Source organism: Sminthopsis crassicaudata, chromosome 1, assembly GCF_048593235.1.
Source record: "Sminthopsis crassicaudata isolate SCR6 chromosome 1, ASM4859323v1, whole genome shotgun sequence".
In the NCBI taxonomy this organism is placed as follows: domain Eukaryota; kingdom Metazoa; phylum Chordata; class Mammalia; order Dasyuromorphia; family Dasyuridae; genus Sminthopsis; species Sminthopsis crassicaudata.
This window is the reverse complement of record NC_133617.1, coordinates 530,407,110-530,434,258: the sequence shown is the minus strand read 5'-3', so window position 1 is coordinate 530,434,258 and position 27,149 is coordinate 530,407,110. Positions and strand designations below refer to the sequence as shown.

The 27,149-nt window shown below is 34.6% G+C and overlaps 1 protein-coding gene across 7 annotated transcripts in view; it reads left to right on the top strand.

Annotated features, from left to right (window-relative positions):
* PTPN3 (protein tyrosine phosphatase non-receptor type 3) overlaps positions 1 to 27,149 on the top strand; it is a 238,638-nt gene that overhangs the window by 82,909 nt on the left and 128,580 nt on the right. For 4 of the 7 annotated variants that reach the window (XM_074281840.1, XM_074281839.1, XM_074281841.1 and 1 more), the window contains exons 3-7: positions 7,778 to 7,885; positions 7,964 to 8,006; positions 10,274 to 10,352; positions 18,153 to 18,197; positions 24,548 to 24,600. In XM_074281840.1, coding sequence (XP_074137941.1) covers positions 7,778 to 7,885; positions 7,964 to 8,006; positions 10,274 to 10,352; positions 18,153 to 18,197; positions 24,548 to 24,600 — 328 coding nt within the window. Of the gene's footprint in view, positions 1 to 3,411; positions 3,536 to 7,777; positions 7,886 to 7,963; positions 8,007 to 10,273; positions 10,353 to 18,152; positions 18,198 to 24,547; positions 24,601 to 27,149 lie in introns of those variants that run through there. The other 3 variants (XM_074281843.1, XM_074281844.1, XM_074281842.1) reach the window with 2 other exon arrangements.

Genomic DNA, 27,149 nt, shown 5'->3' with positions numbered 1-27,149 from the left:
ATATTTTAATTTTTTACACAATTGCATGTCAAAACAATTCCCCCCCCTCCCCCCCCCCAGGCTGGGGTTAAGTGACTTGCCCAGGGTCACACAGCTAGGAAGTGTTAAGTGTCTGAGAGCAGATTTGAACTTGGGTCCTCCTGAATTCAGGGCTGGTGCTCTATCCACTGCGCCACCTAACTTCCCCTTGTCAAAACAATTTTTAACATTAATTTTTACAAGATTTGCAGTTCCAGATTTTTCCTCTCTTTTTCCTCTTTGCTTTTGCTAAAATGGTAGGCAATTTGATTATAGGTTACACATATGCTGTCATGTAAAACATTTCCATATTAGTCACATTTGTGAAAGAAGAAACAAAAGAAAAAAACAAAAAAGAATAAAAAAATATGCTTTGATCTCCATTCATTCTATCAGTTCTTTATGAATGTGAATAGCATTTTTCATTGTGAATCCTTTGTACTTTTCTTGGATCGATAGGTTGCTAAGAAGAGCTATGTCACACAGTGTTGCTGATGCCATGTACAATATTTTCCTGGTCTGCTCATTTCATTTTGCATTAGTTCATTCAAATCTTTCCGAAATCTGTTTATGCATCATTTATTGTAAAATAATATTCCATTACATTTATATATCACAGTATGTTCGGCCATTCTCCAATTGATAGATGATTCCCTTAATTCCCAATATTTTGCCACCATGAAAAAGGCTAGTTTAAATATTTTTGTATATGTAGGTTCCTTTTCCCCTTTTTCATAATATCTTTGGGTTTATAGACGTAGTTGTTGCTGTATAAAAGGGTATGTACAGCTTAGTTGCCCTTTGGGCATAGTTCCAAATTGATTTTCAGAATGGTTGAATACAACTCTCCCAATAATATATGTGTCCCGATTTTCCCACATCCTCTCCAACATTTATCATTTTCCTTTTTTTTGTTAAATTAGCCATAGGTATGAGGTAGGGGTCTCATACTTGTTTCAGTCTGAATTTCTGTAATCAAAAGTGATTTGGAATGCTACATATAGCTTTTAAATAGCTTGGACTTCTTCATTTGAAAATTGCCTGTTCACATTTTAACCATTTTATCAATTGGGGAATGACTTGCATTCTTATAAATTTGACTAAGTTCTCTACATATTTGAGAAATGAATCCTTTATAAAAAAAGATTTATTGTAAAAGATTATTTCCTAGCTTTCTGCTTTTCTTCTAATCTTGGTTGCATTAGTTTTGTTTGTATAAAAGCCCTTTATTTTCATATAACTAAAATTGTCTTTTATACATTTCATAGCGTTTTCTATCTCTTGTTTGGTCGTGAATTCTTCCCTTCCCTATAGATCTGACAAGTGGAATATTCCTTGCTCTTCTAATTTGCTTATGGTATCATCCTTTATGTCCAACTTACGCACCTATTTTGAACTTATCTTGGTTTGGTTTTTGACCCACTATATTCTTTAGGATCAGGTTATTTAGTTTTCAATTAATTTTTAATCTACCATTTCCCTGCCCTTTGTTTAATATAATTTTATTGCATTATGATCTAAAAAGAATATATTTAATATTTCTGTCTTTCTAATTTGATTTAGAGGTTTTTAGGCTCTAATACATGATCAGTTTTTGGGTAAGTGCCATGTACTACTGAGAAAAAGATGTATTCCTTCCTGTTCCCATTCTGTTTTCCCTAAAAGTTTGTCATATATTACTTTTCAGATATTCTGTTTTTCTCCTTAGTTTCTCTAATTTATTTTTTGGGATAGGTTTATTGATTTCTGAGATAGAATAGTTGAAATATGATATATTGTCTATTTCTTGCTTTAACTTAGTTAACGTTTCCTGTGTGTATTTGGATGTTATATCACTTGGTGTACATATGTTTAGTATTGATATTGCTTCAGTGTCCATGATACCTTTTAGCAAGACATAGTGTTCTTCCTTATCTATTTTTACTTTTTATTTTGTCTGAGGTCAGGATGGATGTAGCAACTGCGTTAGCACCCTGGATACCTTAGAATCAGCCGGAGTCAGGATAAGCAAAAGTCGTTATTCTTGGTCTTTAGCGATAGAAGTGAAGAGAGTGGACGCGTGGGATCTTTGCAACTTCACTACCTCGTCTGTCTCGCAGAAGTAACCCTGGCTAGTCTCACCGCATCTCCTAGTCCCTCCCACAATTCTCTGTATACACCAAACAATTGGGCCAGCAGAGGATAGTGGGAAGGGCCATTTTCCAAGCATATTCTAATAAAGTATTGTGCAATCAGTAATTAGCCTCAAGTGCTGGATTGTCCGACCCCAGTGCATTGACTCAAGAGTTTCAGCCATCTCCCGCTTTCTTTTGTTTTAGAACACAGGTGATCACGCCCTCCCTGACTTCTCAGGAAGGGAGGTGAAAGCACTAAAAAGGAGATGATCATGCCCTCCCTGACATCTCAGGAAGGGAGATGAAAAGCACCAAAGGGAAGTGGGGATTGCTAGCAGGTTTCTGGGCTGAAGGGTCTTATTAGAGACCATCAGCATGGGAGGTATTACACACGCACATAGCAATAACGCACAGGCTATTACTGATGACTCCCCCACAGCCAGTGTAGGCTCAATGTGGTGTAAAAAACATGAATTGTACATGCAAATAGTGATATAACAAACAATATAAATCAACATGGTGTTGTAAAAGATTTCCAGAAGTCCTAGAAGGAAGGTATATAAACACCAGTCACACATCTGGCTTCTTCAGCAGCCAAGAGATAGTCCAAAACCAATCTTTTGTCCATTGCTTCACGTGTCAGGGAATCTAATAATCCCTGAAAGTTTTTGAAGTCCTGCAATAGTCTTTTTATGTGTTAGGGAATCCAATGATTCCAGCAGATTTTGAAGTCCTGCAACAGTATTATCATTTCTCAGAAAATCCAATGATTCCTGAGGGTTTTCAAGTCCTACAACAATCTTATCATTTTTCAGAAAATCCAATGATTCCTGAGGGTTTTCAAGTCCTACAACAGTCTTATCATGTCTCAGAGAATCCAGTGATTCCTGAGGGTTTTGAAGTCCAACAACAGTCTTATCATATCTCAGAGAATCCAATGATTCCTGAGGGTTTTGAAATCCTACAACAATCTTTTCATGTCTCAGGATTCCATTGATTCCTGAGGATTTTGAAGTCCAACAATTTTTGATGCCCATCAATCAAATGCCATAATAGCCAGGCTCTTTTAGTGGTGGACACAGTCCATATTGGAACCACCTGATGTTTCTTGGGTCTTCTCTTTCATTTCAAGGGTCTGCTCCATCTCTCTCCAATGGACAAGGCGAATCCGGCTCGTTGGCACCCATCTGATTCCTTCTCCATCTGAAGAGATACAAGCAAACCCACTCCCCCAAGCAGTTAACTAACCTATGTGGCCCCTTCCATTCACCACTTTCTGGGTCTCTGCACATCACCTGGTGATTATCTAAAGATAGTGGAGCTTCTCGTACTGGACACTACCCTTCTGGTGGATTATAAAACCTGTCTGCCGGAGCCTGTGCATCTTTGTCAAAAATCACGAAGTTAGTAACATAAAGAGCTAGATTTAGAAATTCTCTAGGGTTACCTGTGGGTCCCCCTTTCTTTCATTTTTGGAGGAGTGTCTTAATGTCTCTCTTTCTCCTCTCTACTAGTGCCTGTTCTTGAGGATTAAAAGGTATGCCAGTGTTGTGTAAAATCTTATACTGTGCACAAAAGTGTGCAAAATGTTTAGAAGTATATGGAGGTCCATTGTCTGTTGTTATTGCTTGTGGCACACACATAATTGTAAATGCTTGTATAAGGAATTCAGTGACCACTCGGGCTGTTTCTTTTACTGCTGATATTACAAAAGTGAATTCTGAAAAAGTGTCTATCACAACATGGATAAAAGACAAATGACCAAAAGATTTATAATGGGTCACATCCATTTGCCAAATTTCATTAGGTCTCAAACCACGAGGGTTCTTCACTGGAGGGAGTGTAGGAGTGTGGAAAGGAATGCAAGCTGTAAAGGCTTTTACTCTGCTCCTAGCTTCTTCTCTTGTTATTACAAATTGTAAATGTAAAGCTCAAGCAGCTTGATGATACTTAAACCGAGATTCTTGGGCTTCTTGAAACAATGGAGTATCTGCCAACATGGTTAGAAGGCTATCTGCCTTTGAATTACCATCAAAAATAGGACCTGGAAGTCTACTATGAGAGTGGACATGCAAGATATAAATCTTACCTGGATGCTTTCTCACTTGCTCTTGAAGTTCCTTAAAGAGCTGATATATTAGAGGCTACAAATTTTATTTGGGCTGTAGCAATTCTTTATACCACACTTACTGAATAGGCCGAGTCAGATATTTTGATATTTTCTGGATAATAAGAGCTAGAATTGATTGCATACAGTTCATTCTGCTGAGTGGACTGAAAAGGAATTCTGACTACTCTCTTTATAGTTAAGTCACAAGAGTATACAGCGCAAATATTACATTTGGATGCATCTGTAAAGATAGTTGGTCCTTTAAGAGGAACTTTAGAAACCTTTTCTTCAAGGATCCATCACCAATTATGTAATAGTCTGGTTATCTTTAATGGAGACCCGTATGTAAAATTCGGAGCTATGGCTAATAAAATTTGCCACTCTAGGATGGTTTCACAGCACACATTAACTTTTGCACTAGTATAAAAGGTGTATATCTTGTTAGGTCTTATCCCAGATAATTGTACCCCTCACTTAATGGCCTTTAATAAAATTCTAGCCACAAGCACTGGGTAAGGAGTAAGGCTTTGTTCTGGTTATGCTAGGAGGTTCACCCATTCTATCACACTGTCTCCTTGATGAAGGACTGCTGTGGGTGCCTCATATGTAGCAAAAACTGATACTTCCAAGGGTTTTTGAGTGATTCTTTCAACCACATTGGATAAAAGCCAGTTTGACTTCTCTCAAAGCCTCTTGAGCTTCTTTTGTAAGCTGGCATGGTGAGTTTAAAGCACTGTTTCCTCTTAAAATGTCATACAATAGTTGCATTACTTAATTTTAACTTTTAAGTATTAAGTATTGTTTTCCTCAATTAGCTTTTGTACTTTCCATCTGGCCAGTTATATTTTTTAAGGAGTGATTTTCTTCAGTGGATTTTTGTATTTTCTTCTCCATTTGGCCAGTTCTAATTTTTTAAGCAGTTTTCTTTTTCCAGTCTGTTGACTCTTTTTTTCTTAATTATCTTGCATCACTCATTTCTTTTCCCAGTTTTTCCTTTACCTCTCTTAATATGAATTTTTAACTCCTTCCCGAACACTTCCATCAGTTCTTTCTGGTCTTGAGACCATTTCTCATTTTTCTTTGGGCTTTTGCCTACAGGTGTTTTGACATTGTTGTCCTCTTCTGAGTTTGTGCCCTGTCACCATAATAACTTTCTGTGGATAGATTTCTTTTTTTATTCATGTTTTTGTGCATTTTTCCTTTATTTTAAATTTGAGCTCAAGTGAATACTGAGTTAGAAGCCTTATTATTATGAAAAAGTTATGTTTGATAGTAATATTTTTGCACTAAAATTTAGAAAGCCTGGAACGTATGTGTACATAAAACTATCTGCTACTAAAATTGGTATATAATGAAGAAAAAAACCTGACAGACTTTGTAGAAAATATAATTAATCCTTTCATATAATGACTTTCCCCATTATGCTTCAGTATATCACAGATTGGCATAAGAAATTCAATGGAAATTTTTGAGCAATTTTGTGAAAACTACAGATGACACATTAAGGCCCCACAGGAAAAAATTAGAAACTCAGAAGTGCATAAATTTATGTATAGTATTGTATAATATCAACATATTTTATCTGATAGTACCATAATTCAGACTTGTCTACTATGAAGTAAGAGCCAAAAAATTTTATGTAGGTTTTCCATGTTGCTAACTTCCCATGATGTGAAAGGGATCACTATATAGTTAACAGGATCGAATAGCTCAGGGTTTCTTTCCTACCTATATGAACTGTAACTTAGTCTGTGTAGAAAGCTACTTTCTACTTCCTTATCTGAAAAGTGAGGTGGTTGAACAAATTATCTCTGACTTCTAGCTTTCAAAAGTCAGAAACTTTCATGACTTCTTCAAATTTAAGAAATTCCCCAGGTATTGGGCTTTGTGCAAAGTTGATGTAAATTCAGTAGGTTAATCATCTAAATAGTAATGATTTTGTGTCTTTTTCATTTCATAGTTACAAAGCACCTCATAGGTGTTATTTGTTTTACCTTCATCACAGTCCTGTAAGATAGGTAATAGAAGTACTGTAATCCCCATTCCACAGGGAAGAAATTTAAGGTTCAGAAGAAAGCTCCCCAGATGAGTGGTGGAACTTGGATTTTTTTTTTTTTTTAATTTTTTATTTTATTTTATAATTATAACATTTTTTAACAGTACATATGCATGGGTAATTTTTTACCACATTATCCCTTGCACTTACTTCTATTCAGATTTTTTCCCTTCCTCCCCCAACCCCCTCCCCCAGATGGCAAGCAGTCTTATATATGTTAAATATATTACAGTATAATTTAGATACAATATATGTGTGTAGAACCGAATTTTTTGGTTGCACAGGAAGAATTGGATTCAGAAGGTAAAAATAACAGTTTACATTCATTTCCCAGTGTTCCTTTTCTGGATGTAGCTGGTTCTGTCCATCATTAATCAATTGGAATTGGATTAGTTCTTCTCTATGTTGAAGAAATCCACTTCCATCAGCATACATCCTCGTACAGTATCATTGTTGAAGTGTATAATGATCTTCTGGTTCTGCTCGTTTCACTCAGCATCAGTTGATGTAAGTCTCTCCAAGCCTCTCTGTATTTCTCCTGTTGGTCATTTCTTATAGAACAATAATATTCCATAACATTCATATACCATAGTTTACCCAACCATTCTCCAATTGATGGACATCCATTCATCTTCCAGCTTCTAGCCACTATGAAAAGGGCTGCCACAAACATTTTGGCACATACAGGACCCTTTCCCTTCTCTAGTAGTTCCTTGGGGTATAAGCCCAGTAGTAGTATGGCTGGGTCAAAGGGTATGCACATTTTGATAACTTTTTGGGCATAATTCCAGATTGCTCTCCAGAATGGTTGGATTCTTTCACAACTCCACCAACAATGCATCAGTGTCCCAGTTTTCCCACAGCCCCTCCAACATTCATCGTTATTTGTTCCTGTCATCTTAGCCAATCTGACAGGTGTGTAATGATACCTCAGAGTTGTCTTAATTTGCATTTCTCTGATCAATAGTGATTTGGAACACTTTTTCATATGAGTGGAAATGGTTTTAATTTCATCATCTGAAAATTGTCTGTTCATATCCTTTGACCATTTATCAATTGGAGAATGGCTTGATTTCTTATAAATTAAAGTCAATTCTCTGTATATTTTGGAGATGAGGCCTTGGAACTTGGATTTAAACACATATCTTCTCACTCCTAGTCCAGAATTCTCTTTTTCATTAGATCCCAAATTAAGTTTTAAAAATACATTTTGACATTTTCTGATTTTATGTCACTCTCATATCTTACAACATCTCTCTCACCTCAGAGAACCATTCTCTATAACAAAGACCAAAACAAAAGTAGTGGGGTGGGGAACAGTAGCCAAAAAAAAAAAAATGCATTTTAAAAAATGAATTTTTAAAAAGTGTTTTGTTTTTCCAAATTGTATTAAATCTAATTATGAGTACAAAAGATAAAAGGCACTTAGAAAAAAAGGCACTTAGAAAATTCACTTACAAAATCTATTCTTTCCTCTAGAAACAAGATACCGGTCAAGTTCTGTTGGATATGGCTTTTAATCACTTGGGTATAACAGAAAAAGAATATTTTGGTTTGCAACATGGTGAAGATTCAATGGATTCTCCTGTAAGTAGAATCTATCTTTTATAACTTTGATGTTTTTATTAAGAGTTAAAAATAAAACTTTATTTCCTTATTCAACAGAGATGGCTTGAATCCAGTAAACCAATCAGAAAGCAACTCAAAGGTTTGTATAGCTTTTGTTAACTTTGCATTATTAGTATTGCTATGCTATAGAGTTTTTTGATATATGAATTGGCCTATCCCTGACATGATATTTGCATTCTTCTTTACTGGGGGCTGTCACTGAGCTGATCTACTGGAGGGAAATGATTCCAAGTTTTCATGGGGAAAAGTCAGATTAGCAGATAGATGGGAGAAGACCAAAAGTCAACAAAATCAAGCTCCAAATAAACTCTTCCTAGTCCAGCATAAGAAATAGGTAATACCTTCTTCTTCTCTCCTCATCCCCCAACACACTCATATTCTTTCACACCTTCTTGTCAACATAGGCATATTTTAGTGAGCACTCACCCACCCAGCTACACAAATATTGATATCCACACATGATACATGAATATCTAGAATATTTTTTTTTTGGCAGGTTTGGGCAATGGATAGAGTGCTGGCGTTGAAGTCAGGAAGTCCTGAATTTGAATGTTGCAGTTAGTAGTTATATGACTATGGGATCTCAGTCTTAGTTTGTTCATGTAAAATGGGGATAATAGCAGCATATACTTTACAGGGCTGTTGTGGAGATCATTTGCCAATATATATAAAGTATTTTGCAAACCTTAAAGACCACTATAAATGCAAGCTATTATCATCATTGTGACTGTTTTTCCTCTCCCAACAGGATGCTCATATGAAGGTATATGTATATATGCAAATATATATGTATGTATATAGATATGTACTCACACATGTACTACATATATACATATGTGCACATATGTGTTTGTGTACATGCGTGTTATACGTGGAGGTGGTATATATCCTTTATCTCCATATATATGTAGATAAACTTTAAAAGGCCCTCTTTAGGTACATAAAAGGACTAGTAGAACTAATGTCTTAATATAGGCAGATATACATACATGCAGAAATTTATTCAGTAAACACATTCTACACACATACTTTCTTTACTTATATATCCAAGAACATAAGCCAGTCAACAAGTATTTATCAAAGGCCCACTCTGTGCTAGGTATTGTGCTAGATTTTGGGATTACAGAGATGAAAAATGAAATAGGCCCTATTCTCAGAGCCTTTCTTCTATAGAATTGTATGTACGTAAACTTATTAGCTTACTCACAGATGTCTAGACATCCAGAAATGTATATGTGTTAAGAGGCATGAGATTCTAGTCAACCTTGGTATTAAGAAGTACATTCAGAAATATCAATACTAAAAAGGTCATGATAATAGGTAAGAGAGGTGAAGAATTAGTAGTTTGGTGATAGGTGGGTAGGAGAATGGAGGACTAGGTAAACAGGTGAGAGAAAGTGAAGTTTAGTATATTGGTTGGTGACTACAAACGAGATGAACCAATTAGGAGAATATCAGATATTTAGAGGATGCTTAATCAATTCTTGTTGATGGTTCAAGAAGCAATGGATAGCAATGGAAAGTGCTACAGAATATTAGTAGAATTAACAAATTTTCTTCTGCTACTATCTAGCAAAAGAAAATATATTGACTTATTCATTTTACCCATGCAGAGAATTTTTGGTGTAGTGATGCATAATATCAGATTTAAGGATGACATATATTCCACTGAACATAAAATAATGTTGAAATGTATACATACATATATATTTATGAATATGAAACTTGTCACATAGCATGGTAAAGTCATGGCCTTGAGATCAGAAGACTTGGGATTTTGTAATAGTCTTGCTGCTGCTGCTGATCTTATGTGGCTTTGGACATATCACATCACCCTTTTTAAACCTGTTTCCTCATATATAAAATGGAGATAACGATACTTGACTTGTGTGTTCTGGGGGTTATTGTGAACATCAAATGAGAGTGCATTTATGTATGCAAAAATGCTTTGAAAAAGCTGAAATGCTACGTAAGAATAAATGTTATATTTCCTAATGAGAATTTTGCATGCTAAGAATATATTTAGGATTTTCTTTAAATGATGCAGAGAACAAAGAAAACTGTTAGGACACAGATCCTCATTATTTATTTAAGAGGCCATCAATGAATACTCTTGTAGAAATACTTTGCTAGCATATGTATTGTTGCCTCAAGCTTTTAAAAATTGCATTCAGTGTATGCACTTAGCATTTGAAATAAACTCATTTGTGATGTGGAATACAACTAATGTAGTATTATATTGCAGTGTAGTATTACAAGTGTTTGTATTGCTTATGAAAGTATCACAATTTTATTTGCATTTTTTAAAAAAGGAAAAATATAATTTCTTTTTGAAAAATATTGTAGGACCTTTCCCCTGTGCCCTGAATTTTCGAGTAAGATTTTTTATACCTGACCCCAACACATTGCAACAAGAACAAACAAGGTAATGTATTTTTATGTTTTCTATACAATATATAAAAATTAGTAAAGCTAGTGCTCTTTTATAGTACTACAAAACAAAATATAAATGCTATGGTACCAGTAGTTACTATCTAAATGAACCAATCAAGTAAACATTTTAAACCATATAAAATTGTTGACTCTCTGATCTCTATGTGGATTGTTTATTTTGTTACTTAAAAGAGATTAGTTTTCAATCCTAAGCTTTCTCACTCAGCTGCTCGAGTATGTGCCCATAGAAAGCAAATTAATCTTAAGATTTACCAAAATCTAAATATAAGAAGATACATTTCTATTTCTCCATTACATATATATTTATATCACAAAATTACATGATATTACATATATATTATATTTTATAATAATGAACCCCATAGGATATACAGACAGATTATTTTGTTATAGTAGAATTTTTGTTATGATGAATACTTTGCACCAAATCAGATGAAGTTGAATTATTAATGACCAGCCATTCTAATTAGTCAGCATACAAAAAACTCCCATCACTTTTCTTCAAGCAGTTGTATCTCATTGTCTTCTCATTTTATATTGGCAACTTATTTGAGAATTTAGATGGATTTTTCCAATGGGAGTTGTTTGAAATGGTGAAGGAAATATACTTGAAAGATAATAATTAATTGATAATAGTATATTAAAAATTCATTTACAACTCCTCTCTCACCTACCTGTCCCTGTCTATATATTGTCTGATTTTGTCACCAACAGATTGATTTTCCTTACAGAAAGTGATAACTGCATTGTGGTGAACTGGCAAATTCCTTGATCATACAGAGTTACCATACATATCCTTGAAACCATAGGCCATATCTAAAGACATTTAAAGAACAGAGACATCTTAACATTGACTTTGTAATCCTTCTTTAAATTCAAGATGGATATCATGCTGAACTCATTGCAGGGCAGTATGGAATAGGCAAGTTTGGAACCATTTTCCTCATTTGTACATGCAGAAATGTCTGTCCTGGTAACTAGATTAACAATGTAGCAGACTCTATTATTTCACTGATTTTAATCTTACTTCTTTATGCCAGAAGTGAGTCTTAGGATTTGTTAGTTTCTATGAATGAGATAATGAATGCCAAGTTTAATCACTACTCACAACACAAATATGGGTCTCACGGGCTGATAGTTCTGTAGTTGTACATAAGGTGAAGAATTTTTTTTTTTTTTCTGTCAAGGGCCATTTGGATATTTATAACATCACTCACAGGTCATACAAAATTATTAACTCAAGCAGCATGAAGTTATTGTACCTAGCTTTCAGCTCATCATAACCTGTGGTTGCCTTAGCAAATAATTTTGTGGGCTTTATATAAACCATGACCGTGTTGTACATGATGGATTAGAGTCATAAGCTGGTAGAATTTTAGAGTACAGAAAGAATCTCAGAGATTATTTACTTCCACCTCCCAATGAGTGAGGAATCTCACCTACATAATCCTTGTTATGTAGAATTTCGGACTCTACTAAAATTTCTTAAGGGATTGTAGTACTTAGAGCTTAAGGGATATTAAGGATTACCCAGTCCAACTTTCTCAATTTACAGATGAGAAAACTGAGCCTTAAATAACTACCACCTGGAATAACCCATTCTACTTTGGGGAAGTTCTGTTCATTAGAAAATTCATTACGTTAGACTTCTTTGTAATTTCAATTTATTGGCTTTGATTCAACCTCCTCTTCATTACAGCCCTTCAGATATCATCTATCATTTCTCCTCTCAGCATTCTCCAAGCCAAACATGTCTATTTACCTCAAACATTCCCTGTTAGGCAGTAGTTTCCAGACTTCTTACCATCATAATTGGCCCCTTTAGAACACATTTCAGTTTTTCATCTTCCTTTGTAAAATATATTTCTCAGAACTGTCCATAGTGCTTGCAGTATGGTCTGACCAGTCCAGGGCACAGTGGGGTCATTCCTGTCATTTGCACATTATTCATGTGGGCTAAGATTGTATTAGTATTTGAAGTAACCATATTATGCAGTTGGTACATGAAACTTCTGGCCAGCCAAATTCTCCTGATCTTTTCACATCAGCAACTGCTAAGCCAACTCTTCCATATTTAATACTTCTTGCATTTGAACTTTAAGTGCACATCTTGAATATATTACCAATTCCATGTTATGTTGTTGATTTCAGCCTAATATTCTGGTCTGTCAGATGAGTTACTGACTTTTGAGCAATTGGTTCTATTTGAATCCATTGTCAAAGAAGGTTGAGGACAGACTGATCATTTTCTTTCTTTCTTTCTTTTTTTAAAAGCAGAGTCAGACAGAGACATATGAATTACATTTTTTCCAATGTACAGTTTGGATAGAGCACCCTTAAAAAGAACTAATGTTCCATTCATCATTTAAAAATAAAAATAAGATGTTTTAAAGGCTTCCTCCAAATTACTCTACTGAGCCCTAAATTTCAAAGTTAGAAGCAGCAAAGTGTTGGAGTGGATAGAATGCTGGGCTTGAAGTCAGGAAGACCTTTTTAATCCTTACAAAAGGTATGACAATAGGCAAGTCATTTAACCTTTGTCTGCCTTGGTTTCCTCATTTATAAAGTGAGGTTAATAATTACACCAACTTTATAAAGTTGTTGTGAGGATCAAATGCCTTGCAAATTTTAGTGCTGTGTAAATTCCAGCCCTCATTAGTATTATTTTTACTATCATCATCTGTTAGGTTCTTACTAAGTGCTAATGAGATAATGAGATATTAGGTTCTTACTAAGTGCTGAGTCTGTACTTGACAATTCTCTACTTCCAGCCTTTCCTGGGGAAGAGCTTGCATGCTTAGGAGGAGCAAGTTCATTAGTTGAAGTAATTCTTCCCAGAAGCCCTTTTATTATCCCACACCCATTCTCTGGGAGGATAAAGAGGGCAGCTCTGGAGGAAAAAGGGAGTTGTTTCTGGACCAGACTTGAGGCTGCTCTCTGCAGGAAGGGAAGTCAGCTCTCTACAGGAAGAAGAATCTGTACGAGAGATTTGAGTTGACACAGCAGATCTCCTCCCAGAGAGCGATTGGCATCTTCTGGAGACAACAGCACGTTACAAATTGGCACCCAACATGGGGCCGACACAATCCTGATTCCAGTGGAAAAGCCTCTGATCCAGATCTCAGTTTCTCCCCCTTTCTTTTGATTTCCAGGAAAGGCTGGAACTAGAGAATTGTCAAGTACCGACTTAGCACTTAGTAAGAACCTAATATCTCATTATCTCATTAGCACTTAGTAAGAACCTAACAATCATCATCATCATCATCATCATCAATGGCCTCCCATTTGGTTCTGGGACTCCTTTATAGATGATTTATCCAATGGTTTAGGGTCCTGACTGGTTAAGGTTTTTATAATATTTAACCACAGTTATATATGATGGTTCCCTGAGAGGTTTCTGACAGATTATTTCTGAAGGCAGCATAGTTTAATGTTGAACCTGGAATCAAAAAGACACAGTATATATTTATTTGTCATATGGTATTAAGTCATATAACTTTTCTAAGCCTCAGCTTACTCATCTGTAAAATAGAGATTGTAACAGCACCTTTAGTTTACTGTTGTTCAGTTGTTTTTCAATTGTGTGTGACTCTTTATGACCCTATTTAGGTTTTTCTTGGCAAAGATACTGGAGTAATTCACCATCTTCTTTTCTGATTCATTTTACAATAAGTAACTGGGGCAAAAAGGGTTAAATGCTCTGTCTATTGCACCACTGCATCCACTGTCATAAGAGCATGTGCATCATAGGATAATTATAAGACTCAAATGAGTTAATATAAAATGTTATACAAACTTTAAAGCATTCTACATAGAATTACAGTTTTAGAGCTGGAAAGGGCTTCAGATGTTAATTTTCTCTTTCTATAGGTGAGAAAACTGAGGTCCACAAAACATAATTGATTTCCTGTGATCACATAGGTAATGTGACAAATCAGGGATTTAAAATCCAGTCCCGGGGCAGCTAGGTGGCGCAGTGGATAGATCACTATCCTTGAATTCAGGAGGACCCGAGTTCAAATCTGGTCTCAGACACTTAACACTTCCTAGCTGTGTGACCCTGGGCAAGTCACTTAACCCCAGCCTCAGGGGGGAAAAAAAATCCAGTCCCTAAGTTCAGTGCTCTTTCCATCATACTACACAGCCTCTAACTATAATATAAATACAAGTTTAGTATTTTTTATTCCTAAATTCCTAAAAATATTATTATACCTAAATGACATCCTGTTTATTTGTATCTTTTCATCATTTGGATTCTTCTGCCATTGGACTAATGTCATTTGCGGAGTCTGGTCATATTTGATTATCATTTCTTGGTCAGTGATTTGACACATGACATTTGGGATTTTTTTCCCCCAGTTTTCTGAATTACATTCTTGGGTGGTAATTCACCAGATTATGTTAATAAACCTGATTTTCCAACAGAAATCAATTTTGTTATTCTAAAATTCCCATTTATTTATCTGTGACCTTTCCTTGCCACTCCCAACCTTGAAGAAAATCAAATATATCCAATTATATTTGATTATTACTTTGAGTAAACACAGAAACTCCACAGAAAACCATAAATGAAGGTCATCACTTAGCAATCTAGATAATAAGGACCACATGTGTTGAAAAAAATGCACATCAGAAACTTAGATAGGCATAACTTAAAGTCATATGTTCCCCACATGATTTTTTAAAAAAAGTTTTAGCTTTTTAATGTTCTGAATATATGATAACTGAAAAGTAACATAACTGAAAGCTATGAAATTATTGACGAATTTTAACACTTTAGTGCTTTTAACATGAAATATAAATGATGAAATTATCTTATTATTTTAAGTATAAAAATGGGCACAGCTGAACTCGGATAATCTGATATTTGTATACATTTATATGTCAAATAGAAGTTTGTTTTAAAAAATTGTCAAAATTCTTTTCCTCTTCTGCCACCATTTCTCATCTATATTCAGTTTTTGTATGTGTGGCTTTTGTTATACTGGCCAAATGTGGATGCTAACTATATTCCTTTTATATTTCATAAAAAATAAAGAGATAGCACCAACTATCATGTGGACAGATACAAGTAAATCCCTTCCAATATCTTCATGGGGCTGTTGAACCATAGGAACATCTTTCTTTGTCCTTTTCCAAGACTTTATGTTAGGATTCGATTTGGCAGCTGACCCACTTACAGATAATTGCAAACTTCTATCTGAAGAATAAGGAATGAAGGTAGCTGATTTGATGTTAGGAAGAACTTGATTTACATCCCACCTCGGAACTAGACAACTAGAAGTTGTGTATGACCATGGGTTTCCATTTCCTCATCTGTCAAATGAGGGGGTTAGTTTAGATGGCCTTTCCTGTTCCTTGAAGCTTTCAGTATTTTATTGTCTAACCAAACATCTGTTCTAGTATTCACTGATGTTTTATTAATTTTTTTTAATTTTGTGCCTACTCTGTAAAGCAATTTGTTGACTAATACAGATGTCAAGTGCAATTCATCCTGATCCATTATTCAGAATGTCATTATTGGAAGGGAGAATATGTTTTCTAATCCACAGAGATAAAAATCTATTGTAAATCAATTAACTAATTTATATCAATATTATTAGATGTTATCCTTTAGACAGACTGATATTCATATATTAGATATTCATGTTTTGTCCTGCTTTATTGAGTACCCACCCATGAGTCTTCTGTGTGCTCTCAGTAAATAGACCAAACAAACAAAGAAACCCAAAACTCTAACTGGATATGAAAAAATGCCTGAGCTAAAATGAGTTTGTCTTCACAGATTAGTCACTTTACTTATTCATCTCATTCAAACAGGGGATGTGTCAGAAATAAATATTTGTAGTGGTTAAGAGTAGTGATTTCACCAATATAAAGAACTCCCTAGAGAACAATCTCCTATCACTGTATATGTAAGATGACCAACTCATCTGTAATTTATAATCTTATAGAGACACCTGAGAACAGCAAGAACTTCACTAATTTGCTGGATCATATAGCTTATATCTGAGATAAGGCTTGAACCCTGGTCTTTCAGGCTTCAAATTTGCCCCTTTATCCACAATGCATGCATCAGAAATGCTTACTTTCAGGTCATTTAGATTGTTGACATACTGTGTATTTGAGTAGGACTCTGAGCACAAATTCTCCTCTCTGTATTGAAAATTACTTCTTTTCAGCTGCCTGAAAGGGGAGTAAAATTCAAGCCTGCCTCTCTAGGAAGTATCTTTTGTGTAAGCCCCTTGCTCTTGGCTCTAACATGGTATAAGTATAGTTAAGTATAATTTAGCATGTTTTTGGTAAAATAGTTAACTTTTTAAAAAAACCGTAACTGCTGGGCACATCAAAATATGTATTGATTTTTAATTATAATGATGGAAAAAATAAATATGCTCTCAGTGAGCAATTAGAAATTTGGCTAAAAGAGTCTAAAAGTGAATATTTAAGTGGTTGAGTTAATAAATGGCATGCTTATTAAGTGATGCACAGCTGGAAGGGTAAGCTAACACACTAAATACCAGAATAGTATTCAAATAGATTTGGACACTCTAAAGTATTGAGCCAAGTTGAGTAAGATGAATACAGATGAGGAATAATGTAACCCTTGAACTTGGGATAAAAAAATCAGCTTCATGAGAACAAAATTGATGGGATGTGGCTAATTGGTAGTTCAGAACTTGAAATTCAGTAAGAATCAACAGAGTTATAGATGACAGACAAAAAAAAAGCTAATGGCATCTCAGTTGGCAATGAATGGAAAGCATGGTGTATGGGAATAAGAAGGTGATAATTCTCCTACACTCCTCCCTAGTCAGACTACATCTAAAGTATTGTGTTCCATTTTGGACCTGATATTTTAAAATAGATTGATAAGCTGAAGATCATTTAGAGAACAGTGAGGATGGTAAAGGGGCTTGGGTTCATGATAGATAAAAAATCCGATGGATAAAAATCAGTTTAAAAAATTGAGAATGTTTTGCTTCAATAAATTTTAGTGGCCAGGCCATGATAGCTATCTTTTTGAAGGGCTATCACGTGGGGGGTAGGAAGCTTATTCTGCTTTGGCCCCATATGGCAGAATGACAACTAGTGGGTAAAGGCTTCAAAGAGAGAAATATAGGTATAAGATAAGGGGGAAAAAACTTCCTAAACATTAAAGTCACCCAGAAATATGAAATTCTAGGATAGGATAGATTCTTCCTCATTGGAAATCTCCATTCAAAGGCTGAGTCACAATTATTTAAATATATTTAGTAAGTTTTTTTTTTTTCCTCAACTGAATGGATTGGACTAAATGACCACTGAATTTCATCCCTCACCATTTTTTAAATTGTCATGACATAAATAATGCTTCCATTATAGAAAAGATAAAGAATGAACAAATAAAAATGGAAAAAAAGGAAATGTTCACAGGAGAAAGATAGGGTGAACATTATTGAAAAGGTCAGTATCCAATTGCTAAAATTCCAACAACCATTCCATTTTTTAGAAGACTTAAAGAATAAAGGTATAATAAGAAATAAGAAGAGTGAAGAGGAAAACGGTAAACTAGAAAGAGTATTTTAAAAACATAGGAGGCTTTAAGATAGGAGTATTAGTAATCTTAAGGATAGTGGTATAAAATTCACAAACATGCAAGAATAGTTTCATATTGTTAGAAAAATATTTCTATAGTTATTCTGGTTTTCAAATGTGCAGATTTTGTTGTTGCCTTATCAAGTCTATTGTTTATTTTAATTTAAATATTACTTTTAAATTTGCTTCCTAGGCACTTATACTTCTTGCAACTGAAGATGGATATTTGCGAAGGAAGGTAATTAAAGTTCTCTCATTTTTTTTTTCTCTCTAAATCACTAGACTTTAAAAAAAAAAAAAAGAAAAAAAGAAATCTTCCTGAAACTGTATTATAGTTTTTGTTTTCTATTAGATTTCATTTTTGTGTTTAGAGAGCTACTCAACATGTCATGTCTCTTCTTAAAAGTTTCAATTATAGCTGCTATTGTTCTAAATTGTCATATTCTGTCTAGATTTCTAAGTTCTCTTTAAACATTGTCAAAAGTACTTCCTCGGGAAGTGTTTGGCTCACTGCATGCTAGTCATAGATCCTGCTAAAGGCAGAGTTTGGTTAAGGGCAGCCTCTAAACAATTTAGAATAATTAGGGTGATAAAGCGAGTTATATTCTGAACTTAAGAATTAAAAACTGGTGAAACTCTTAGAAGGAGTAGGGGATCAGAATACCTCTGGGGAATACTTTTAGAGAAGAGAATAAGTAAAGATCTTATTTAAAAAAACACTGAGAAAGAAGGTGTGGCTAAGTGAGAGGAGTTGAGAAAAGTAGACATCTTAATTGATCCCTTTTAATTTCTTCCTTCATCCCCTAGGTCTGTGTTTGCCTTTTTTTTTCTTTCTTTTTTAGGGAAATAGCTGAGGGACTAGAATTATTTGGAGGGGTTATGTAGTATTATCTTGCCTAATTCCTGTCAGTGCCTAATAATTGAGTTACATTTGCCTATTAAGTTCACCTCATCTAGGATGTTTTGTGTTTGGAGGGAAAAGGCTTTCTGGGAAAAGTAGACCGAATGGAACATGTTGTCATTCAATTCAATAAATATCTGTTAAGCACTTACTATGTGCAAGGCTCATTGATGGAAATTATGTAATAAACACTGAGGGCTTATTATGTATGAGGCTGTGTGATGGATACTGGGAAGCAAACATATACACAAAATGAAACACTCCATACTATCATTGACTTAAGGATATTCTGGAGAAGGGAGGAAGAAAGATGTTGGAACCAGGTTGTGAAGAATTTTGAATTTAAGGTTAAGAAGTTTGTATTTTATCTTGTAGATTAAGAGAAGCCATGTCTTACAAGCAGAGGATAACTTTGGTCATATAGCTTCATTAGCAATATTATTTCAGCCATGGTAGACTAATTAATAAAGATATTATCATGGTATATGTAAGAGGTGATAAATATATAAACTAGGGGTGTGGCAGTAGAAGTAGAAAACAGCACACATAGAGATAGAATTTACAGGACATGGAAACTGGTTTGATATGGAGAATGGTGGAAGATTCAAAGATAACTCTGAAGTGAAAGCCTGAGTGACTTAAAGCATAATATTACTATTCATATAACATACATTTATTAAGCCCTTTCCATGTGTACAACATTGGATGCTAGATAATAGGTAAATTTGAATTTAGATGTGATATTGGCCCTTTGCCCAGTTAAATCTGGTTGGGAGAATAATAAATAAATGTATACAAATTATATGAGCAGTGCATTAACAAGTTGCATAACAAAATGCCAAGTGAGGTTGTGGAGGGAAATCATGATGCAGCTTGTGGAAAATGGATCTGAGAAAGCTTCATAGAGAGAAAGAACATTTGAATTGGGCTTTAAAGGTTTAATTTAATATCTGGGGAAATAAATCTTGGTTCAGAAGCTCTTTACTTTGGGATCCGTCTTTGCCTCTGTTATTCCACTTTTGAAGAGTAAGGGATGGGAAACCTTTTTGTGTGTAGTGAACAATACAAGGACATGAAAACAGTTGATCACACATCAAGTTGAATGATATTGTTTTATAGCACAAATATCAAAGATAGGGCATGGATCCAGTTAATTACAGGTCAAGTTGAGAAATTTTGTTGTTTAGGAATAATTCAGAGTAGTCCAGTTTGGCTAGAGTATCGAGTATATGGAGGAGAGTAACATGAGCTAAGAATGGAAAAATCAAGTGGCATCAATTTGGGAAGGATTTTGAGTGTCAAAGTCACTTGAACTTTACTCAGAAGGCATTTGGGAGCCCCTGAATATTTTTAAACAGAAGAATTAACGTGGCCAAATTTGATAATTTTGTGAAGACAATAAGCTCAATTTTGGAGTTGTAGAGTTTAAGTTTTGGTTGGGGGATATTTGGGTGAAAATTGTTGAGGGGGGAGGGGTAGAGTTGTAAAAATCCACAGAGAAGTCAGAGTTTTTGAGATGGATTTGAGAATTATGTGCTTTAGAGGTGGTAACTGAAACTTTGGGAGCAGTGAGATTGCCATCAAAAAGAATATGGAAGAAGAAGAAATGTCCCTTGAAGAACATCTTCCTTAAGTGGTTGGGAGGAGCATGAACCAGAGTATAGGGACCATAGATTATTGAGCAGGAGAAAGTGGCTGATGGTATTGGATTATGTGAAGAGAAAATCAAGGAGGAGGTCTCAAAAAAGTGAGAATTTAGTATAGTGCCTAGCACAAAGTAGACATTTAATAAATATTTATTAACTTAACTGGTTAGTATGCTATGCACGACCTTTGGAAGAACCATTTCTTCTTCCCCCTTTCTAAAAGTCAGTTTATATAATGTTGCTATCATTTTCCCCATCCAAAGTCTTTACTGCCAACTTATTATAATCATAGATAACACATTTACATAAAGTTCAGCATTCACAAAGCACATGGCAAATGATTTATCATTGTAGTTTCACAATAACCCTTTGAGATTGAATGGAATTCCACCATGGAATGATGGTGGAAATAAGGGGTCAAGATGACAGTGAGAAGTAAGGAGCCAGTGGCAAAAGGAAAGGTGGCAATACATGTTTTGGGTTACTTTTACATTCACATTGGTATACCTTTAAATACCTTTCTCAATTCTTGTGACTTCTAGCTCCTTTGTCCCTCAGCTTAACTTAAACCCCATCCTCATCCAAAATGGGTTGTCTCTATGATTTTATTTTAGTCCTTCCATCCTCCAAATGGTTCATTCCTCCTATACCTATCCTCACCTTAACCATCAGTCTCTCCATTCTGTGTTCTTGCAATCTGTGACTCCTTCTCTGGCTAACTTTTATCCCTTTAGTCTTGATTGTTTCATTTCTTTCAACTAGGCTGTATCCTTCCTTCTTGAATTCTTTTCTTCCTTCTTTACTTGTATTCTATTAACCACCTCTACCCTCCCCCTTTTTGTTGTTGAGTCATTTTGTCAGTTGTGTCTAACTCTTCATAAGCCCATTTGGGGTTTTCTTGGCAAAGATATTGTAGTGGTTTACTATATCCTGCTCATTGGTGAATGCTGCTAGGATAAGTCACAAAAATATGACAGTTGGACCTACTTTAAATTAACATAATCTCATTCCAATTTCCCTTTTTAATTCTTGTCACACTCCCTACAGTTGTTTACTATTCAAATCAAACCTCCAGGCTATGTACAACCCTGTCTTAGTACAAATGGTTCCTCTCATTTTACGGATGAGGAAACTGAGGTAGACAAGGTTAAGTGAATTGTCCAGGTTAACAAGGATATTCAGTGTTTGAGGCCAGATTTGAATTTGGGAAAATGAGTCTTTATTGATTGCTCCACCTAATTTCCTTCCCTTTCCCCTCCCACCTCTTTTTTCTTTTGTTGTTATTGTTACTTCCTAGCAGATGAATGCTACTAGAATAAGTCACAAAAATATGACAATTGGACATACTTTAAATTAACATAATTGCATTGCAGTTGGATCCTTACTTATTGGTGGCAATCCTTTTATTCTTCCCTCTTTAATTCTTGTCACATTCCCCACAGTTGTTGTTTTGACTTTCAAGTCAAGCCTTCAGTGCTGCTTACAACCCTCTTTCACATCAACTGCTTGTTTTTAATGATAATAATCTCTCATATATATCCTTTATCTCCAAGCCCATAACAGAAATCATACTAAAGCCTCTTAAAACTTTTCACTTGTACTGTTGTGGCAACCTTCTAGCCGAAATTCTAGCCTCAAATCTCTCCACACTCAATATGTGCTCATTCAGCTGCCAAAGTGTTTTTTTTTCCTAAAGTTTAGATCTGACCTTGTTACCTTCCCTGCTCAAGGCTCTCCACTCTCTCCACTGACCTCCAAGATCAAATATAAACCCTCTGGCATTTAAAGATTTTTATAATGACCTCTTTCTACATTTGCAGTCTTTTCATACTTTACTCCCCTCTCTGAACCCTATACAAACTCCACTGGTCTATTTGTAGTTCCTTAGCAAGATACTTTATCTCTCATTTTTATGCCTTCTGTACTTGGACTGCTCTGGCTTTCTTCACTGTTCAGCTCAAATACTGTCTCCTTCATTACAGTTACAGCACCAGCTATCTTTGCCTTTTTTTGTATCTACCAGTGCTTAACACAGTGCTTGGAACCTAGTCAGTACTTAATTAATAGTTGTTGATCAACTAATAAAATTTAAAAATACAAAATAATTTTGAAAGGCTAGGAGAATACTAACAACTAGTGAAATCAGTAAAAAACAAAACAAAACAACAACAAAAAAAAAACAGTGACTAAGCCTGGAATTCCTTATCCTAGATAGGGTAAGAGATTTGTTCTTCTATCTGCATTCTCCTCAGAAAAGACAAAACTATGATTTTGATCCCAGATAATTAAGAGAATAGTGGTTTAAATGACATCAGAGAATCAGAAGGAGCAGTGGTGAAAAGAAACATTCATGAAGAGAATAAAAAGAATCATAGATTTAGAACTTGAAGGGGCTTTAGAGGAGAGAATAATGGTTTAATATGAGGTTTGTCCATTGTAAGCTGCTGATGGACTATCATAGAAAATTAGGCTAGGAGATAAAGGGTGAGAGGATAATAAAAGGGAAGTCTGATAATGGGAGGCAGTGATTAGAAGCAAAGTAGACTTTTGTGGGGGGACAGAATTAAAATAGAGAAAAAAATGAAAGATAATGGGATGGAGGGAAATGTGTAGAAATGATAACAATGTAAATGGGATTAGTTTGCCCATAAAATGTGAGGAGATAGCAGAATGGATTAGAAACCAGAATTTAACTACTCTGATGCTAGAGACACACTTGAAACAGAAAGATACTGAGTTAAAATAAATGGAAGGTAGGGGTAGCAAGCAATCTCAAAGTGAAAGCAAACATGGACCTAATTAAAAGGTATTATCAAGTAAATTACGTTTTGCTAAAAATTATCATAGGCAGTAAAATAATATAAAAATTTTTGCAACAAGCTTCTCTGATAAAAGTCTCATTTCTCAAAAATGTAGTAAATATAGAACTGAGTCAAGTTTATAAAAATTAAAGCCATTCTCCAGTTGGTAAATGGTTAAAGGACCATAAAGTTTTCAGAAAAGGAAATCAAAAACTATTTGTGGTCATAAGAGAAAATGCTCTAATTCACTATTGATTAGAGAAGTACAAATTTAAACAGCCCACACCTATCAGAAATGACAAGTGTTAGAGGGAATGAGGAAAAAAATAAATACTCTAATTTACTATTGGTGAGTTGTAACCTGGTCCAGCTGTTCTGAAAAACAATTTGGAATTATACCCAAATGATTATAAAGTTGTGCATACTTTTTGACCCAGCAACATTACTACTAGGTATGTAATCCAGAAAAATCATAGGAAAAGAAAAAGAACATATATGTAAAGAAATTATTTCTAATAGTTCTTTTTGTGGTGGCAAAGAATTGGAAATCAAGGGACTGCAAATCAGTTGGGAAATGTCTGAATAAGTTGTGTCATATTGTGATAGACTACTATTGAGCTATAAGAGCTTGGGCATTTTTTGTTGTTAAATTCATTTCAGATTCTTTGGGACCCCTTTTTAGGTTTTTTTTTTTTGGCAAAGATACTAGGGTGATTTATTATTCCTTTAGAGGAGGAAACTAAGGCAAACAGCATTAAGTGACTTGGCCTGAGTCACAAAATTATTTAGTAAGTGGCTGAAACCACATTTGAACTCAGGAAGATGAGTCTTCCTAACACCAGACCCAGCACTCTGTCCACTGTTCCAACTGTTCATTTGACACTTAATATGAGTGTAAACCTTTGTAATGTGAATGCAGCTTAACCTGACTCCTCTCACTAATGGAAAAGCCAGTGTTTGTTTTTTGTCTGGATAATATATACGCATTTTGGGTGTTTTTTAACTTAAAAAAAAAATTCTAGTATCTAATATTGGGAACTTTATAAACCTTGCAATTGACATATCTACTTGAGATGAGTGATATTCTCTTAAGTGTAGCAAAATGCTCTTCAGTAGTCATCATGACATTCTTTTTAAAACCAATTAAATAAAAAATGTCACAACAATTATTTGACATAATATATTATTCACTTTTATTCAGTATATTGTTGAATTTTTTATTTCTTGATTTTTCTTCTAGGTTAACATGTCCTCTTAATTCTGCAGTTGTTCTTGCATCATATGCAGTACAATGTAAGTAGCAAATACATATTTCAGTATGATAAAAGAGTTTGAGCATCTGAACTTCTATTAACAACATTTTGCTTCTATCTGTTTACTTATTGGCAAATTTACATTTATTAGGGGTGCCTGCAAGACATCGAGATGGAAATGTCTAGTAGTTTCTTTTAGTGCTCTCACCTTCGCTCTCTGTTGGGTTCTTCTCTGACACCGGTCCTGTTTTGGTAGATAAACGGGAAACTAACCCAACAGTGACTAAACCTGGAGTTCCACATATAAGAAATGCATTAATGCTTATCTCATAAGTGATATTTTTTAAAATGAGGCTACATAAATTACAACATGGTGCTTTTTAGAAAAGAAATACTTTGCTTACAAATGTGTAAATTAATCTGATAAACTAATGAAATAAACTGGAAAAAAGAGAAGTTAAATGCAAGAAGAGATGTGGTATGGTTAACAAAGACAAATTATTTGGAGGATAGTGATGAGTTTACTTGATTGGAGAAATCAAATAATCTAGGATGTACTAAAACCTGAAGCTTTTCCTTATAAATGCTAAGTTTGCTTTTTGACTTACAAAAATATTTTTTAGATGTATTAGCAGAAATAGCAGATATAGAAGTTGCCTCAGAGCCTAAACTCCACCTCTGATATTTACTGATTCTGTTACTCTAGTGAAATCATTGAACCTCTGAGTTAAATCACCTGAGGAGGTGCTGATTTGCATTGGTAGTGGAAATTCTCTTACTCATGAATTCTCTGCATTAAATAAATCACAGGTCTGCATGCTATCCCAATAGGTATACATTAGGGATAGTTGAAATTATCTTTTCAGTAAGAAACCTTTTAAAAAATCACCCATTTCTGTTGTTCTCATGGTTGTTTGAGGTGCTGAGAGGTTGAGAATTTATGAGATTTCTTGGTAATGATGAAATCTTGGATTTAGACCGCAACAACAAAATAAATCACAGAGAAAATTGCAGATAAATTATATAACTGTTCAGAATACTGTGCATGGATTTTAAGGATGAAACATCATAAAGGATGAAGCCCTGAGAAAACTCATGATGGAAATGTTTGCATGAAAGATAGTGAGATAGATTTCCCATGCATGCACACATATACTGTTGTTGTTTGTCCTTTGTTCTCAAAGAATTTCATGACATCAGGGAGATAATGCCATGACATGTAAATGAGTTGAATTTTAAGTGAGGGAGGGCAGTGCAAAGTCACCAGTCTCACTTTCTCCTCCAGAGACATCTTGGTGGGTGACAAGATATATAGATCAGGAGGACTAGAGATGGCTATCCTGACCTACATCTTGACACTGGGCCTAGATGGCTCTGGAATAGAAAGTGAGTCTGGTGACCTGATATACAAACTTCTAGTTGGATAGGGATCTTTAAGAACAAACTCTTCATATGAGTATATATATTCATGTATCAAAATTAATCCAAAAAAAAAAAAAAAAAGGAATTTTAATAGTATGACACTGTATAGCAAAAGATGTATTTCTTTTTAAACTAAAGTCTTTTTGAAGATTTAGGTATGGAAATTTCTGAAAGAAAGTCTTGTTGAATAATATTAATTATCCAGCAATCTTGTAAAATTACATAAAATCTCTACTCAGAGTTGTTACAACACTTAGTGATCAGTGTTAGAAAGAATAAAATGTTGGTACCTAAGGGGCATTGAATAGAATTAAAAAGATTAGATGATTAATCCATTTGATATGGAGTCTTAAGAGGTTAGGGCTATTGTGCCTTTAGAACATGGATTTTGGTATAAAGTTTCTTATAATACTGCATATAGAAATGATTGTTGAATGGGGGAAAAAAGTAGAGAAAGTTCTATCCTTTTAATTTAACTTATCAACAAATTTATCAGGGGAAAATTTAAATAAATAAAGTAGCATCATTCATAAGTAAAATGTTTTTTTTTTTAAAATCAATTTGGTGGAATCTTGAAACATTTTAAAGTTGATTTGAAATTTAAAATTCATTAATGCTTAGTTGGAATCCTTGTGATATACCTGGACTTGCTTCAAACTTAGGTTGCTCTGCTTTCAGCCTACTTCCACTTGTTTCCCATCAGTTCTTTGTCATATTTCTTATTGTTTCTTGAATGATCTCTGCTCAGAGATTATAAAGATAAAATGAAATAATATTTTAAAGCCCTTTGCAAACATTAAAGTGTTATATAAATGCTATTAATAGTAGAGGTGGTAGTGATAGTAGTCATTAAGATGGTAGTAGTAGTGGTGGTGATAGTAGAAGTAGCAACAGCAGCAGTAACAGCTGTAGTAGCAACAGCCCTTTCTAAAACTAAGCCTTTAAATTGCCTCTGGATACCTTGTGGGATTGTAAATTTAGAACTGGAAGGTATACTTAGAAATCATTTGTTAGATGATTTTACTTTACAAATGACAAAACTATATCCTAGATCGGGTAAGGGATTTGCCCAAAGTTACATCACATTGAAGTCCGCTGACTAAATTCAGTATTCTTTCTACTTAACCATGCTGCTTCAGTTTGAGTTTTCTTTTTTTCTCCTATAAC